Source organism: Polistes canadensis, unplaced genomic scaffold, assembly GCF_001313835.1.
Source record: "Polistes canadensis isolate GaletaPanama2010 unplaced genomic scaffold, ASM131383v1 scaffold_81, whole genome shotgun sequence".
NCBI classification, from domain to species: Eukaryota; Metazoa; Arthropoda; class Insecta; order Hymenoptera; family Vespidae; genus Polistes; species Polistes canadensis.
This window is the reverse complement of record NW_014569628.1, coordinates 90,841-110,440: the sequence shown is the minus strand read 5'-3', so window position 1 is coordinate 110,440 and position 19,600 is coordinate 90,841. Positions and strand designations below refer to the sequence as shown.

Here is a 19,600-nt window from a genome sequence, read left to right as displayed (position 1 = left end):
TAATTCAAAATTTAATAAATGTTTGCACGATAAACAAATATCTACAATTATAAATTTCTTTATTTATATGTACATATATATATATAAATATTCATACTTATTCGTCCCCGTAATTAGTTTGGACGATAACAAATATTAAAATTATGTATAAGTGAATAAGAAAATTTTCAAGAAGACATACTAATCACGCTTGTACTTTCCAGCAACCTTGTTACAGTCAGAGCAAGCTTGAACGAGATATCTTTTATTAGAAGACGACTTTTTATACCAGCGTTGTGCAATGCTAAATGATATAAATCAGCGTAAAACTAGAAGAAGAAGAAAAAAAACGAGAAAAAATTAAAGTGAATATAAAAAAAAAAAAAGAAAAAGAAAAAAAAAACAAATAAGAGGAATTATCAATTGCTAATATAATATTATACATATGAATCGGTTTTATTCCTCGCACCTTCGTATTCTTGCCATCTGTTGGTACATTGGAAAATTCTGAACTGACTTCGGTACACTGAACAACCATCGTTTGAGAAGGCGTCACTAAAAGTGTCAGGTTTGTTCGCTGTAAAATGATATATAAATAAATAAATAAATAAAATAAAATAAAACACAGATTAAAATCGCGGATACGAGATAATATAATCATAGATAACAACGCGTATAACATCATAATGAGCAATGATTAATCTTTTTTTTTTTTTTTGGGATCGATTAGAAACTCGTGTAATTGAAATTTTACAGAATTTCAATTATTATGCTTCTTCTTTTTTTTTTTTTTGTTTAATTAATTCAAATAGCTGCAACGATGCAATTACGTAAATACGATGTTGATTCTCATTGTGTATTCACAATACTATCGGATTTACACGAATTATCTGAGAAACGGTCAGATAAGTTTATCACACAAGATTTAATATTTTTATGGAAATAAAAAATGAACGAACGAGAGGATAAGATGTATCCAATAATTATCATTATCGTACGATTATATCAACACGTGTTTGATTTCTGTTTTTTGATATTTATTTTCTATTTCTTTTTTTTATTTACCTGTTTGGCAACGCACCCATGCAATTCCTTAAATTGTAAAACTATTTCACGCGAAGTTCTAGTTACGTTCCACCTAGACCAGGAGAAAGTATAAGCGGTGCAAAGTAGACCAATACATTCTTGCAAATGTCTTTCGGTTACCAAATGTTTCATAGGAAGTCCTTTGACGTAACTTGCCGTGTCTCGTTCCGGAAATAAATCGCATCCACCTTCCCGCATTTTCTGACGCATTCGGAGACAACAACAAAATGTTTTCCTTAATCATCCGAACGAGGAATATCATCGAAGGTTAATACTTACGTCTATTAAAAAATGTAACTTCATGTATTCGCCGACGATGTTTTGAAGTGCCGACGATGTTCCGCCTATCAACGAGTTCAAACAAACCGTATCTTCCTAAAAAGAAATAAAAAGAAAACAAAAAAAAGAATAAGAAAAATGTATAAAAAGAAATTTGCTGATAACGCGCGACCGTGATTATTATTCGTTTAAATGTTTTTTAAATTGACAAACCCTGACAAGAAATTCCGCTTGAACCGTAGCTGCCGTTAAATTGAGAACAACCCCACCGCGACTGTTTCTACCCATTTCCGGTTTAACTTCCCAACTTTGAAATGGAAGATTGATCAATTTATTTGCCGCCAAACCGTGAATCCCTAATCTACCGGTACGAAATGTTATTTGTTGTTTTTCCTCGTTGAATTTAATATCGTGTACGTCTTGAGTCGACCAGATTTTTTTCTCGGGAATCCAGTGTGCCACCAATGGTGGTTCGAACCATAACACCGTATCGGGCAACCTAGGATATATTTTGTTAGAAAGTAAAAACAAATAAAATTTTACAGGAACAACAAAAATAATGCGTTTTTAAATAATGAAATACTTCAATGTAACCAATGCAAGAGCTTCCATCGCAGTTTCCAAAGCTCTCATTTCGTTCTCGATGATTTCCGGTGTTCTTTCCGAACCCGGTGCAGGTGGGGGTGCCTTGTAAGGTTTATAAAATGGCACGTGTTTCAATTCTTTGGGTATTTGTACTGCGATCGTAAACAATTTCAAATGAAATATTTCGTATAATATTGAAAATACGTCAAGAGATATAGAATATTTCGAAAAGAAAAGGAAAAATGAAAAAGAGGTGTAACAAAATTATTTACGAGTCGTGAGTAAAATATTTCGTCTCATATCCTTAGGCTGAGGTGGCTGATAGACCAGATCAATGTGATAAATTCCACCTAAGATTTTATACTTGCGTAAATTAATTTCTGTTTTTTCGCACTTGGTGAACAATTGTTTTCTAACTTCCTTCCGTATTTCCTCTATTTAAAATAATGATGATGACACTAATGTAACATTACTAACCACTGTTGTCAGTAAAAACCACGAATTCAATGTTACTTACCTTCTTTCAACAAAATGATCTCATTCGGAGTTGGCAAGTACGGTAGTGGTTCCGTTTCCTGTTCGGATTCCGGTCTCTTCGTCCGACCATATTGACCACCGCCCTTTCTTCCTCTTCTATCTAACTTTATCGTCATAGCTGGTACCGGATTCTCCATCTTCCGGAGCATTGCTTTTTTTTCTTCCAACCTTAATCTACGTCCCTCCAATTGTTCCTCGCGTATCCTACGTTTCGTTTCGTATTCGTTCGAACAAAACGTTAATAGATCTGAAGATTAAAAAAAAAAAAAACAACAACAAAATAAAAAGGAAAATACAAAATTTTTGGAACAAGAGATTTGGACACTTTTGTTTCTATTTTTTTACTTTTTTATTTTTTTTTTTTCTAACACGTTCCTTCGTTTAATTGGGTTTCGTTACGAAACGGATAAATAATATTACATTTTTAATATCTTTGATTTCTTTTTATTCTTTCTTTTTTTTTTTGAAATAATCATCGTGTTAAATTTAGTCATTGATTTTTCTTTCCTTTTTTTATTGCAAGAAAACCCAACGATGTTACTTACACGTTGATTATTTTATCCGTTAATAAGAGAAAAAAAAGAGATTATTGCGTGTACCGAAAATGGTGTACACGTGGCAGTTAACGTGTTTCATTCTTCATTCAATCGGAAAAGAAAAAGAAAAAGAAATATATACGTATATATATATATATATATATATATATGCATATCCGAATAAAAATTCGAAGTTTCCTCACCCATGTTCATTTGATATTTCTCTGGTATTTCCGGCATGACGTAAGAGGTCCCAATGTCAGAATAGTGATCGTAATCGAGCCACAATCCACGAATAGCCATGCAATAGCAATCGATGTCTAGCGGCATCTTTATCGTTAGCTCAATTTCCTTGAAATGTACCTCGATAGGTTTTCTGTCATACGAATCAAACAATGACGAAATTGTCTGCTTTCAATAATTAATACGCAAATATACGCGTACAAATGTAACACGAAAAAATTATATTTATATTATTTTGTGATAATAAAATAAAATAATAATAATAATAAGTATATTGTTATACCTATCTTTATCAGGAATATCTTTAATACTGATCGGTAGCTTAATTAGTGCCCAGATGCAACAAACAAGATAGCTCGATTCTTTGACGTAAATAGCATTCCTAAGATCAACTCTGAGCATATCTCTTTCGATCTGACGTAAAAGACGGTAACAAGCTTGGTCTATACAATTTTGTAACTTGTTCCTGAAATCTTGTCTGATCTATATTATAATAAATCGTGATATAATTAACATATAATTTAATTGTCCTTATAGTATATATCTTACTTACCATTTTACATTCCTCGATGTAACCGGTTGATCTCGTTAAAGAGAAATTAATAATTTCGTGAAGCTTCGACAATAACTGTATGTGTAACCAAATAAATAAATAAATAAATAATTAATTGTGACAACTAAATCACACACACACGCGCATACACATATATTACGTATTTATAATATTCATATATATACAAGAAATTATTCTCGTATGTGAATTCCCCGTTCATCATCGATTTTTATCTAATACTATGATCATTTAAAAGATGTCATAACGATCATAGTTAAAATACCTATGTGTGAAATAAGATAAAAATACTTACGTATTGCACAATTTTGCATTTTCTTATGATCGTATCCATATTGATATCTTCTTTCAACGACCAAAGGAACATGAATGTATTCATATCGGACAATTTAGCGGCGTCCGGTAAATCGTCACACGTTAAATACATAATCCACTGAAATTAATATACATTAGGTCATCATTATGTTTATACGATACACATAATACATATGCTATGCAAATTTTTAGAAAAAATTGAAACAAAAAAGGAACATGATTCTATTATATTTGTTTCTATCTCTCTCTCTCTCTTTCTTTCTTTCTTTCTTTCTCTCTCTCTCTCTCGCTCTCGTAATTCAATCCACAAGAAAACGCACGTTTTCCTCTTCCTCGGTAGCAAGAACGTGATCCATAAACGCTTTTTTATTTTCATGTACCACGAACCGCGTTTTCTCCAATTGGATTTTTCGCATAATCGTTTGGCTCTCCTCCAATAGAACTTCTTGTTCCGTATTGTACCTCTCCAAACGAATTTCTTCTTGAATATCCTTTATCAATTGCAATCTGAAATCAAATAGAAATATAATTTTATAATTTTGTGTTACTCTATGGGAGAGAAATTGAAATTGAAATGAAGAAAAATTGGTGTATTGATTGTTGACACCTTTCTTCTTCATTTTTAAATCGTGGTTTTGATACTCTTAAATAACTATCGAAGAAAACAATAGTTTTTAACGAATCTCCCAACATATTTTTCTTTTTTTTTTTTTTTCTCTCTCTCTCTCTTTTCTTATAAATAAATTTATTTTCTCTTGTACAAAATGTAAGAGAAGAAATAGAGAGAGAGAGAGAGAGAGAAATAGTTTTAAGACGATCGCTGGAAGGTACGAAACTAGACTGGGAAACTCATCGAAATTTAAAGGGTGTACGTTAGAGAGGGTTGGAAGAAGGGTTGGTAAAGGGGTAAGTTGCCGAAGTAGCTCTAAAAGGGGAAGTGGGTCGAAAGCGAGTTGCATAGATAAGGGATGGAATTCTGCCAAACTCATATTGCGCGAATTTTATGCTAACACTCGACAGGTGTATGCGCAACGATCCACAAATTCAGGAAACTTTACACACACACACACACACACATCCTTCCCCAATCTCACCCTCGCGTATCTCATACCATTATCAGGATACATTTTTCTTGTTCTTTTTTTTTTTATTTTTTCTATTCTTTGCACACATGACCGTTATTATTATATAATCAAATTATAATCCGTTTTTTAATATAATTGACCTTATGTTCACGTTAACCTTGATCAACACACACAATTTGAATCGCAAATGATATCTCTGATATTTGTGATCAAAACTTTGTCTTTTTTTTTTTTTCCTTTCGTTTCGTTTTGTTTAAAATAATATTAAGATAAGGAACATTACCGTATTTTTTCTGCCTCCTCGGCAGCCGCAACAGCTTGCTCCTTTTCCAAAGCTCTTTGGGCTTTTTTCGTCATTATTTTGGCTTGTCCACGCGAACTGGCCAACTAAAGCGATCGTTAACGATAATTAAACATTTTATAATTCATCGGTTTTCTTTTCTCCCATCTCGTGACATCTTTTTTGCGATAACCCGATGTACCTGTTTTTTTTTTTTTATTTTGTTTCTTTTTTTAACAATTGTTCGAGAATTTTCTTTTTTTCATTTCAAAAAAAAATAAAATTTATCGAAAATATTTTTAAACGATTTAATATAATATAATGGAAGAATAAAATAATTTATTTACCTGTTTGCGAATCCATTCTCGTAACTGAAAATAAAAGAAAACAAATACACACACACATATATAATATATGGAAAAATGAAGAAAATATGTTTGAATTATTTTCTTTTTCTTCTCTCTCACTTTCTTTCTTTCTGTCATTGTGTCAGTGAGTATGTATTTAAATTGACCATTATAGTTTAACGAAAGATAGTTAATAATAGCGATGTTATCAAGGCGATAACGATGAGAAAGAGAAATAACGAGAGGTGGTTAGTTGTTAGTGCGAGAATGCACCTACCAAACCATTCTAAATTGCACTTAATTTCCGTTGAATTATCGATTAACGTGCCGAGACCTAACGTCAATATCCTGTCTAAGCTAAATATAGTATTTTACTTCGCGTAACTATGTTAATGCTACGAAAAAGAAGATTTGCAGGATAGACAAAAATTTTCTCGAAAATAAAATATAAAAATAAACTTATCAAAATTAGGTTCTACTTCTTTTTTTAATGTCCAAATTCCCTATGATACCTTCTTATTAAGAATTTTATTTTTGAACGAGAGAAACAACTGATTGTATGAAAATAAATATAACAAATGATAAAAAGGAAACCTAAATAGAAAGAAAAATATAAACGAATTCGTTGATGTGTATCCGCGATCTACGATTATTACTTTTATTCAATTTTTTTCCTCGTGTTATAATTCGTTATTAATTGAAAACAATTCGATGTGAAATATTTGTAGAAAATAAAATCAAACAAAAATCCGTGATCCGAATTGTATATTTCAAGAATTACGAACTAACGAATTGTCTTTTCGTTTAATTGTAAATGAAGAAAAAACAAATCGAAATATATGATGATTATTACTAAAAGAGATGCACGAGGAATTATTGTTGGCTTCGGAGGTTCCCATTTGAAATCAATGCTAGAATCCTCTTCGTATTCGTCGTAAATAGACACGTCTAAGGAGAAATTATCCTCGGTATCGTTCAAACCAGTTTTTCTTTTCCTTCTTGTATCACTTTTAACTCTTACGACATCTCTGAGAAAAAATAAATAATACGAGAAACTTCATCGATATTCAAAGAATCCAGATATCGATCTATTATACTCTATTTTATTTTTCGCAAAACCCGGTGGTGAAAGGAATTTTTGTTAAAATTGTATGAGAATATAAAAAATTGAACAAAAAAAACGTATTCTTATTTTTGAATTCTACGAAATGCGAAATTCAACTAGAACTTATTAATAATTCTACGAACAATGATATTCGTCTGGAATCTTTTTAAATACCCGATTCAACGTTACACGTCACGTATGGATACACTCATTCATATATATATATAAACACACACACACACATATTAACGGAGAAGACGCATCAAACCTATTTGATTTTCTCTCGGAATTATTTGCACGTTCAAACAAACACCTATATATTTTTGTGAAGCTTTTTTTCATTTTGGTTCGTTCAGATACTCGATCAAAGTCGTGCCTTTACGTGGGCAGTTCGTTGAAATGTCGAACCATCAACCAACATCCATTAAATATCCATACTGAGTGTTCGACAAACTCAACTTGGTTGGGATGCTTTTAAATGTATAACGAATATTCCCCTACACTACGTGTTCTTCGATTTATTTTAATGTCATTTTTAGAACCGAGATACTATATTTAAAATTATATCAAATAAAAGTACATCATTTTTTCTTTTTTTTTTTTTTTGAAAATTTAATTTAAGTTTCCAAATCGAAAAATCCAATTGAAAATAATTCAACTGGACGCGATTGGATAATATTTGTTTTTCTTTGATTAATATACAACTAACTTTGTATCACTCGATTCAACACCTAATTGTTCCGATGAAACATGAAATCCTATATCCGTTGTACTAACATAATCATCGGTAATACTGATATCGGACAAATTCAATTTTGGATCATCTTCTTCCTTATCCATCTAACAGGTTAACCAATCAAATATCTCATTTTAAAAAAATAACACGAGTATCACTTTGTAACGTAAAATTATATCGCTTATTATTTTCGTTCACCTTTTCTTTTTTTCTTAATCATCGTACAAAATTGATCAGTTCGTTTTAGAAAACTTTTTAACTCTTAGGGTACAATTTATAAAAATCTTATCGAGAACGAACGTGAAAAAATAAATTGAACGAAAGTTATAAGCTTTGAAGTTAAATCAAAATGGTATACGATTATCGATAAAGAAACAATATTAATAATATACATCGATATTTGATAAACAATAAATTGTCACATTTGATAGAAGGAAAATACTTAGACTTTTGATCATAACTCGTGATAATGTTATCACATTTATTTATTCTTTCTTCAATTTATTGATTTATTGGCAAAGTAACTTAAAACGATGACAAATGAAAAAAACCCTTTAATACCCTTTTAAACCCTTTGTCCTAAAGTATCGTGTTAGGCTCGTGGTAAAAAAAATAAAAAAAAACAATGACGAGTATCACGTGAACAAATGATGTGATGGAATCGATCGGATCAATAATAAAAAAAGCATTGCAAAATAAATTTCCAGCTAATTATGGCATCGGGGGATTTAAATTATTGAGGACGGAATTAATCCTTAGGGTCACTATTTGCAATATAAAACAATGTAAACTTTAAACGTATGACGGTAATTTATTATTTTTTCCAGGAACACGCATACACGTGCACATAACACACAATTTCTATTAATTAAGCATTGCTGTATAATATTAACAAACATTGTGTAAGAATATTTACTAAGTATGCAGTAGTTAGTTTGATATTTGATTCGTACTTTCGCACGATTGACTGAAAACATTTCTTCTAAATTTTTTATTAATTTTCTAATTATCTCCTAAATTTTCTTCTTGTTTTTTTTCTTTTAGTTCAAATTACAAAGACCAGATATTTTTATTTGTTATTTAACAATGAAATTTTAGAATGAACTTATTTAGCAATTCTTTTTTTTTTTAACTCGCGACAAATTTATTTGTATTTTATACATTTAATTGATAAAACAAAGACAAATTTATATTCATAATAAACACCAGAACAATTGCACGCCAACAGGAAAGAATGATTGTCTCTTTTGTTTTTACCATGTCATTTCCTGTCTCATACTTGTAAACCCGTTCAATCGTTCGTATCTTTCAATTTAGTGTTAAAAGTTAATTCTGATGGTACGCGTCTAATAACGATCGTTCTTTGATCAGAAACAAAATTATTATATTTAAATTTTTGTGTAAAATATTTATTCGATTATAAACGAGTTGATAAAAAACAAAACAAAGAAAGATAGTACATAAAAGTGCATAAAAGGTGTGCGACTGAAGTTTACGATAATTTTTTATTTCTTTTTTCTTTTTTTGTCTTTTCGTTTTGTTTACTTTCTTCTCTTTTCTTTTTTTTTCACTTCTGCAATAAATAAATAAATAACTACGCGTATCTAATTTTTCTTCTTCTTCTTCTCGTTCTAATTTTAGATGAACGACAATATCAATTACAAAATCAAAAGTGTGGCGAAATTTTTCGCCGGTAGGAGCATATTTATGACAGGTGGTACCGGTTTTGTGGGAAAAGTTTTTGTAGAAAAATTATTACATTCTTGTCCCGAGATCGATAAATTATATATGTTAATGAGAGAAAAAAAGGGAGTACCTATTGAGGAGAGATTAAAAAAAATGTTTTCATTGCCGGTAATTAAATTGATAATTTAAATTTAATAATACAATTTATATACAACCATTAAAACGTATAATTCAATTAATTTATGAACAATCTAGGTTTAACGCGAGATAATTAATATCGTTTCACGAAAACAAAAATATTAAATGAAATATAATTATACACATTCAACTAATTGTGCTTAGAGATAACTATAAGTAAAATATATGAATTTAAAAAAAACGAGGAGTAGTTAAATTATATGAATATTGAAATTTATATTTGTCCATTAATGTTTGCTTTTCTTTTTACAACAATATTAGTAATTATTCGTTCTTATCTTTTTTCCCCTCTGTCTATTTTTAATATTAATTTTAATTAAAAGTAATTCTGTGTGTAGTCTTTTTCGTAATTTTAATATGTCAATACAGTTATTTCATGAATTAACGATTTTCACGTTTTAACGGTTAATTATATATAAAAGTAACATAATATAAATAAGAGAAACAAAAAACATATATGTGTAAAAATACTTCTTCAGCTCTACGATAAACTCCATGAAATGAATCCTTCAGCTTATAAAAAAGTTATTCCCATAATCGGTGACACAGCGAAAAAAGATTTAGGATTGGATCCGACCGATAGACAAATTATCATCGATAATGTTTCTATTATAATTCACAATGCCGCCAACGTCAGATTTGATGATAGTTTACAACACGCGATTTTAAATAACACGAGATCTATCCGTGATATTTGCATTTTGGGTGAAAGTATGAAAAAATTAGCGGTGAGTTGAATATAAAAAAAAAAAAAAGAAAGGAAAATATAATATAACGCGATAAATGAAATAAATTAGTTGTTCTTTTAACTTTTTCTATTTTTGTTTTTACAGGTTTTGTTACACGTAAGTTCGACCTATGCACATAGCGATATACCTGTCGTAAATGAAATACCATACAAATCAAAAGTCGATTGGAGGGATGCTATAAATATAGCAGAAAATGTCGATGATTATTTATTAAAAATCTTAACAGCGAAGTAAGTTTATATTTGCGTTCATTTAAAACCCGTTCAAATTTTCTTCAATGATAATAATAATCAAGTTACAACAAAAAATTTAATAATAACATTTTGTTTTTTTCGCAGATACATGGGAACGATCCCGAACACTTATATATTTTCGAAAAAATTAGCCGAAGACGTGGTCAATTATTATTCCAATCGATTACCATGCGTTATTTGTAGACCATCGATAAGTACGTAATTTCTTTTTTATTTGTTTGTTTGTTTCTTTGTTTGTTCGTTTTCTTGAAATTTAAAGAAGAATAAGAAAAATGTTTACTTCTAATTCGTTATTCCAATTAAAAATAATAATAATAATAATAATAATAATAATATTTTTCTTTCTTAGTCATCAGTACGATAGTAGATCCAATTCCAGGATGGATAGACAATTTTAATGGTCCAGTAGGTTTGATGGTTGCTGGTGGTAAAGGAATATTAAGAGTAACTTATTCGAATTCAAAAAAATTTATGGATTATGTACCCGTCGATTATGCCGTCAGAATTTTTATACTCGCCATTTGCATACGAGGACAAAATACGTAATTTGAAATTTACAACAAATGAATATTATTTTCAACGATAATTTTATAATATAAACATAATACACAATTTATATGTATAAATGTATATGTAATTGTATCTTTCTAACGTTTTATGATCTACTATAACACAGGATAGAACAACATCCAACAACCATGATCTACAATGTGTCAACGTACAACTTGAAGAAAATCACTCTTGAATATATGATCAATACTAGTCTAAAAGTTAACCAAATCAACCCTTTATCAAATCCGTTATGGTATCCACATGTGTTTATTATTCCATATTTCTTTCTATTTTACGTTAATTTTATGCTCTTGCATTTGTTACCGGCCATAGTCATAGACCAAATATTCAAATTAATCGGATATAAACCAATGTGAGTATTCAAAATCCATTTCTACGATAAACATTTGTTTTCTCATGCTAAATTAATTTAATTTTCTAATTGAAAAGTATATCGTGGGGGAAAAAGAAAAAGAAAAAGAAAAAAAAGAAAAAAAAAAGAAAGAAAATATAAATTAACATATTCGTATTTAAATGGATCATAAAAAAAAAAAAAAAAAAAAAAATAATAATAATAATAATAATATAATTAAATTTCAATATCGATTTTAGATTGGTCAAAATACAAAGGAAAATATACATTAGCAGCGTTTTCTTATCCTACTTTACTAACAATTCATGGGACTTCGTAAATAAAAACAGTTTAAAGTTATTGAATTCGATATCTGACGAGGATAAAGCCGATTACTGGATCGATATTAATTTAGTGTCCGTAGAAGATGTATTATAGTAAGTTTTTAAATAAACTTACAACAAAATATATAATATTTGTCAATCAATTATTATTATCAATAATAGCAAAAACAGAAAATCAATCGGTCAAAACTAAATGATTAAATTAATCATGTGTATCTTGTGTTACATTGATTTTCATTTATCTCTTTTTTCAGTTCTGGGATAATTGGAAGTAAAAAGTATCTTTTAAAAGAGGAGATGGATATTAAAAAGAATAGACGTGGATATAACAGGTGAGAATAGATCATTTCTAAAAGGTCATCATTTTTCAATGACCATTATTAGATTCTTAAAATGTTACTTACTAACTTACTTACGAAAGATGGTAGTTTAACGTCGTGGACAATGTTGCGCACGATAGTAAAATGCAATTTCACAGGATACGATTGATATCAATTCAATATCATGAACATTTCTTTCTCTCTCTCTCTCTCTCTCTCTCTCTCTCTCTCGCTCTTTCTTTCTTTTGATAAAAAGTCCAGTTTTCATGGTGAAAAAAGATAAGAAGAAAAAAAAGAAAATTAAACCAAACGAACGAATTAAATAAAAAGGATCTATCTCGAGGAAGATAGTTAATGATGATGATGATGATGATGATAACGTTAACGTTGAAAGAAAACTATTTTGCCAAGAAGATTATGTGAACTGTGACGGTTTGATCGTGAGGTTTGGTCACTGTGCGAGTTTGTTCACACCGGGTGTTTGGTCGATCGCAATGTCGTTTGGTTCTCTCTCTCTCTCTCTCTCTCTCTCTTTCTCCTTCTTTGAAAACTAGGTCGCATAGCTGGTGCCGCATTTAAAATGCACAGGTTATCGTTACATTAGTAGTAGTAATAGTAGTAATAGTAGTAGTAGTAGTAGTAGTAGTAGTCGTGTTTCAATGAATTCCGAATAATTATCAAATAGTTTAGTTTCGTACCCTTTTACAAAAGTTTTCTAACGTGAGAACACATTAAATAAACGCGTAAGAAATTCAATTCGTTTAACGACAATTTCTTTCGCATTTCTTTCGACGATTAGTTACATTCCTTCTTCTTTTCTTATATTTCTTTTTCTACCTTTTTTTTTTTCTCGTATTATTATTATTATTATTATTATTATTATTACCATTGGTATTGCAAACAATTGTCACGCGTTAAGTATGATATAATCTCCGACAATTGTATTATATAAAAAAAAAAAAAAAAACCCATTACACGTTGCAACGCGATCGTTTAATTCTATTGCATTGTTCGAGTGTATGTCCTTTTTTTTTTTAAATACATTTTATCGATTTTATTTTGTCAAATGTAAGCTTACGTTTCTCCCTTTTTTATTTTATAACCTAATGCGATATCTTTTTTCGATCCATCTTCGCTGGCCCCCCTCCCACTCCATCATAAAGGTTCTCGGTTTTGTCAAAGAGTGTTAGAAAAAAACAAACTTATCAATTTAAACAGGAATATTGGTGAAATTGGAAAGAAAAAAACAAAAAGAAATACACCAAATTTTTTCGGAAATGAAAAAGAATATACATATTATATATATAGTAAGGAAGTTATATATATATGTATTACTAAATGTCGGTTGCATTTTCGCAATGAAAAGTACAAGCAACGTTTGTCAATTCAAATATTGATAAGTAGCAAATTAATCCTTTCGATTCTTCACTTTTGCATCGTACGATAGCGAATGACAAATAAGCATAATAAACAATGATGATGATAATAGAAAAAGATAGAGATAGAGATAAATGGAGAGAGAGAGAGAGAGAGAGAGAGAGAAAGAGAGAGATGATGAGGAGGTTGGGAAGGGGGAGGAGTAGAGACAAAAGTGAGATAACGAGGCACGTCACGTTTGCAACGTAGGAAATCCCCGGAGCGATACAACCGACCACGGGAATCGTAAACGAACAACACATCACACAACTACTTATACATATATATATATATATATTTTTCTACGTATTTTTATCGACGCCGTTATTTATTTTTAACTTGTTTAAAGTTATTTTTAAAACTTTGCCACGGTCGTCGTCTACGTCCCCACCCCCCGCCCCTTGTCACCCGACCCCCTTTAAGAAAAAAACAAAAAAAACGAATTATGTTAAATTAATTTTTATACAACGCCTATAATTCTAATTTGAATATGTATACGGACGATAAAAGAAGAAGAAAAATAAAAAAAAGAAAAAAAAAAAGAACAGGTACAATATCAACGAGAATCGAGGAAGGTATAATAAAATACTGTTTATATTATATCTTGATGATAATTAGATAAGTTTAAAGAGAGAGAGAGAGAGAGAGAAATAAAATCATTAGAAGATACTAATGAGTATTCGGGAAAGATCATTTATAGTAGTACTCATATAAATACTTGTTATTTTTTTGATTAAAGAGTAGTAATAGAAATAGAATAAAAGAAAGATATGAGACGTGTGACGTAATCAATGAAAGACGAAGGAACGCGAGTGCGCGGCATTGATTACTCACGTGCAAACGTGCAACTTTAGATAGAAAAAAAAAAAACAGAAGAAGAAGTAAAAAAAAAAAAGAAAAATGATTGCAACCGCTGAATAGTGTACCGGTTAGTCAGAGGAAAGGCAAATTCACTTTGACATTGGATGACTTAAGTTTTAATTATTGTCGCGTATTTAACTAACGCCTTAGCCTCAGGCTTTTTCACGAATCGGAGCGAGTAAAACAATATATCGATTAGGATGTTATATGACAGTGATAGTGCGAGAGAGAGAGAGAGAGAGAGAGAGAGACTACCAGGCTGAAGTTACGCTGGGAATTTCCAGTTCTATTATAATAAATCCAATAATGTGTGATTATCGATTGTAACCAAATGAAAGCATAATAATAGTGTCAGAAGGTTATCGTACGTCCAAACCGAGGTTATTATAATTATGCAACATAACTTAATGAATTTCCAGTTATTATTTCATTATAATGGTTTTTCTTTTCTCTTTTTTTTTTTTTTTGGATATTTATTCCAAACGAGATTATGGCGTTAGTTAATTAACAACATTTAAATAAATACAAACGTTGAATTTATATTAACACGCAAAAGATAACTTTGGAAATATAATCATTGGAAATAGTTACTTGCATTAATTACAAATCGACAATTTATAAATCTTTCTTATCTTTTTGCTTTTTTTTGTTTTGGTTTGCATACATACATACGCGGATATATATATATATATATATATATATATATATATATATACCGTGCCTCCGATAATCATATTAATGAGGTTACCATTCATTTTTCTTTGAAATTCATTTTAGATAAGGACAAAATAATGATTCGATATTTTATTTTCAGAATGTGGTATTGCCATATAATTGTCAAAACCGTATTCTACATCCTTTGTTTGTGGTTCGTTATGCGTACGTTAATAAAATGGATTTAACGCAATCTATACGAAAGATTATTCGACTTGAGAGAAAGAAAAGGTTACTTATTGAAAATTAATACGAAGAAGAGAAAGGAACAATAAATAAAACCAACGTAAAAAATTGAAAATGACAATTTTCTTCATTTGTCATTACGACTGAAGTGGGAGAAAAAGGTGGGGCGAGGGGAGGGGGAAATAAAAGAGAACAATACAAAAAAACAAGAAAATGAATCAAATATAAAATTAATATAAAGTTTTAATTCTTTTTTTTTTCATTATATCCTTCCAAATAAAAATTGAATCGAATGAATGGTAGCGAGCAAACAAAAAAATACAACAAACCTGTTTCATAACCGATGTGATATCACATCCCACCCCATATCCCATTTTTTTTCTTTAAATAATAATAAAAGAAGAAAACGTTACGAAAATTGCGACATTAAAAGTTCGCAGCATCACAAAACATCGAATCGAATCGAATCGCGTTACCAATCCTTTTCTAAATATATATCGCATACGCGAGCTATCTCATTCATATAATTTTCTCGGAATCGGCTTCGATTCCAAGATTATTCTCGGTAGAGACGAGCCTGTTATCGGTTTTACCGATAGGAAAGAATAAAAAAAACAGTAATATGCGAAGAGGGCAAGAGTAACGTAAAGAAAGAAAAAAAAAACGAAAAGAAACGAAACGAAATCGAGTGTGTGTATCGTTAGATTATAATTTACATTTATTTAATATCTCGATGTGTGTGTGTTCTCTCTGACTTTTATTCTTTTTTTTTTTTGCTTTTTTTCTTTGTCTTCTTCTTCTTCTTCTTCTTCTTTCGCGACACTCTTCCAAAGAATTTCTTCATTGCGATTACAATTTGAAGAAAAACATCGTTGGATCCGATCGATCGTTCGTTCGATCAATTCCACGAGCGGCTCCTCCCTTTTACAGTGTTTTTTTTTTCTTTTCTTTTTTTTTTTCTCTCTTCTTCTTCTTTATTTCTTCTTCGAGTTCTTCGTAAGTAACAGTTTTACCTGTGTCGATTCGATGTAATCGGCTACTAACTAACTAATTAACTACCGACTAATATCACCTATCATAATAAAAACGATGATAGTAAGATAAAAATATAGATGAATAAGAATAGGAGGTGAAAACAAATAAGAACAAAAAAAAAACAAAAGATATTGATATAAAAAAAAAAGGAACGTACGTACGAATGAGTATGCAAGAGAGAGAGGGAGAGAGAGAGAGAAACGAATAGAAAAAAAAAAGTAGTTGATAATTCCTTGGAGAACAATCAAGTGGTGTGAGTATGTAATTGAAATAAACGCGTAATAGTAATAGTAGTAATAGTAGTAATAATAATAGTAGTATTAAATGTAAATGTGACGTGTATTTTACTTTACATACGACTTTAGATTTAACTCGTTTATATGAATATGAAATTTAATGTTTTACGCGGAAAAAAACAAACTGTACGATACGACGACGTTTTTTTATTTGTTTCTTTTTTTTTATATATATATATATATATATATATATATACAATCATGTTTAAACATATTCTCTGATTAAAAAAAAATAGACGCAACAATAAATAACAATAACAATAATAACAACAACACAATAATATCTGTCTACTATCTGACAGAAACTTTAGTTGAGAAAAGAACGTACGTACGTACGCACGTACGTACGTACGACGAAGAGAAAACCCGTTTCGCAATTCGGTGAAGTTCATCTACGCGGATAGAATATATCTATATGTATAATATTTTTTTCTTTTTTCTTTTTTCTTCTTCTTCTTTTTAAATACAACGACGACGACGACGACGACGACAATCTATTCGAGCGAGGCAAAGTTATTTCGATCGTAAAGAAAAAAAAATAAGAAAAGAAAAGAAACAAAACTAAAGACGCATCGTATCCATCACCACCACCATCACCATCACCACCACCACCACCACCACCACAACCAACGACGAGTTCCTCGATATAATTTGAATCTTCTCGGTAATATAAAAAACAAAAAATTATTAGGTAATATCGCGTATATATATATATATATGTGGGATTAATTTTGTGCGAAAGATAACGAATTAACTAATAAAAAAAAAGAACGAACCTTTCTTGATTTTATTCTACATATATATATATATATGTAAAATAAATAATATACGATACCGTTTGTTACATATATTTTGTTTTTGATAATAATAAATTTATCATCGTTCATTTTATTCTTCCTTATCGCTTTCTTTTGTTTTTTTTTTTCTTTTTTTTGTTTTTTTTCCAATTCCATCATTTACTAGGAAAAAATTTTAATATTCTAGGATTGATAGGAACGGTTAAAGTGAAATTTTTCTCAATGTGAAAAAAAAACCGGATCCATATAGAGGATATACGTCCCATCGAATATTTCCTTTCTTCTTCTTCTTCTTCTTCTTCTTCTTCTATAGTAAATGATGATGAAATAATACGATGACTGGTAGGAGACATTAACGAGACAGATCGTCTACGATAGATGATTCTCTTTCACGGACTGTGACACACAAACACTATCACACGCGCGTCATCGAACCTATGAGTATAACTATATATAAGTGTGTGTATATTTGCTTTCAATTCGATAAGAAGAATGAAACAAAAATTAACAAAAATAATATACAATCGTTTTTGTTTTTTTACTCTTCCGAAGCTTAAAAAACAAAATTATTATTTTATTTCTTTTTTTCTTTTTCCTAAAAATGTATATATAATTTTGAATTTTCGCGTGTAAGTAAGGTGAGAACATACGTACTGTTGTTTTTTATTTTACCAAAGTACAATTTTTCGTGCATCGGTTCTAGGTTAATTGTAAAGTGTAATCTATATGTATATATATGTAAAAAAGGTAGAATCGAATTCACAACACCGGAACAAGTTCTTCAACACGAATAACGTGTTAAAATCTTAAATATATTATAACGATATCTAATGTTTGTTGTGTCGTTATTTGAAAAATGTTATTTTTTACAATTGTTTCAGAATAATCTACGAAATATATCAAATCATTTTAAAAATGTTCTTTTAAACCATGCGAATAGTTTATTTATTCGCGAACGATCTGAAAACGCGAAGAACAAAAAAGAAGAAAAAAATGATCACCACATTCATAAGCGAATGTTTTGTTTAACAAAATTGCTTCAACGAGTTTTCTAAAACGCATAATTCTTCTCGTTTATTCGAAAATAAAGTGTATGATATCTTTAAATTAAAAAAAGAAAAAAAAAAAGGCAAAAAAAAAATTCTATTACGAATAACGTCCGAGTGTTTTAGGAAAAGTGTCGAAGGTAATGAAAATTGTTAATATAATTGTTTCACAGCATTAAACATGTACGAGTACTCGTAAAAAATGTTCGCGAGAGAGTGTTTTCGGTTCGTTGACCGAATACGAAACGTTATACAATTAAAATTGATTAAATCCTTTTACTTGGGATTAGTAACTTACCTATCCATTGAAACACCTTTATTTATCCATCGATCGTATCTACGATTAAGTCATTCGAATCGTATGAATCAGATCGATCATTTATTAATTAGATAAAATTCATGAATAACATTGAAACGAATCAAATATAATAATCGTTCCACGAGTTAATTACATCCATTCGTAATGTATTATCATGTGCGATATATTGTATAATAATCACCTATGAAAAAGGGAGCGGCGGGGGAGAGGGGGAGGGAGGGGGATTGGGTTGGGTCGCCGTTGAACGAATTTTAAAAAACAAACTTCTTCATTTCTTTTATATTTTAACACATCGACGATATTTAAAATTATTCATAAAGACGAGTTGATTTTTTTTTTTGTTTCTTTTTTCTTTTAATTTTAATTTTAATTTTAATTTTAATTTTAACAAGGACGAACAAATAAGACATGCACGATTGTAACATACCTCGTTACTCCTCTACGATATTCTATGACGTGGATTCGGAAATTTTCAATTAGAAGATCTACGTAGGATCTCTCATGGTCATCATCTTCCAATAAACCGACACGTGTCATAAAGCCTTGATACAAAGACGCGTATGCTTAATTATAAGTTTAACGAGTTTGCTGGTATACTTAATCGTTTACCCACCCGCGTTTCTTTCCTGCAATCCCCTCAAAAATCTCATATTATCAATCTGTCTCTTTCTTTTCTACCTACTTTTTATATCGCAATATTTATTAACCTGCGTCATAAGAATGAATGAAAAACAATAATTTCACAAGTACGAATCTTCCCATACCAACGTTTGGCGAGGGGTGGCGGGGGG

At 30.0% G+C, this 19,600-nt stretch overlaps 2 protein-coding genes across 2 annotated transcripts; one reads left to right on the top strand and one right to left on the bottom strand.

Annotated features, from left to right (window-relative positions):
• Positions 1 to 107: 107 nt before the first annotated feature.
• LOC106786787 (axonemal 84 kDa protein-like) lies at positions 108 to 5,703 on the bottom strand. The gene is made up of 14 exons (XM_014748549.1): positions 5,500 to 5,703; positions 4,452 to 4,638; positions 4,112 to 4,249; positions 3,799 to 3,873; positions 3,529 to 3,728; positions 3,206 to 3,378; positions 2,447 to 2,713; positions 2,202 to 2,363; positions 1,928 to 2,081; positions 1,558 to 1,843; positions 1,345 to 1,440; positions 1,045 to 1,266; positions 449 to 556; positions 108 to 308 (listed from the first exon to the last, which is right to left on the bottom strand). Exons 1-14 carry the CDS (start codon positions 5,571 to 5,573, stop codon positions 168 to 170), a joined length of 2,283 nt encoding a protein of 760 aa, XP_014604035.1. The 5' UTR covers positions 5,574 to 5,703; the 3' UTR covers positions 108 to 167.
• On the top strand, positions 459 to 15,439 carry LOC106786788 (fatty acyl-CoA reductase 1-like). The gene is made up of 10 exons (XM_014748550.1): positions 459 to 547; positions 9,326 to 9,538; positions 10,048 to 10,296; positions 10,402 to 10,547; positions 10,656 to 10,765; positions 10,921 to 11,113; positions 11,248 to 11,496; positions 11,736 to 11,912; positions 12,074 to 12,151; positions 15,231 to 15,439. Exons 2-10 carry the CDS (start codon positions 9,326 to 9,328, stop codon positions 15,316 to 15,318), a joined length of 1,503 nt encoding a protein of 500 aa, XP_014604036.1. The 5' UTR covers positions 459 to 547; the 3' UTR covers positions 15,319 to 15,439.
• The last annotated feature ends 4,161 nt before the right edge of the window (positions 15,440 to 19,600 follow it).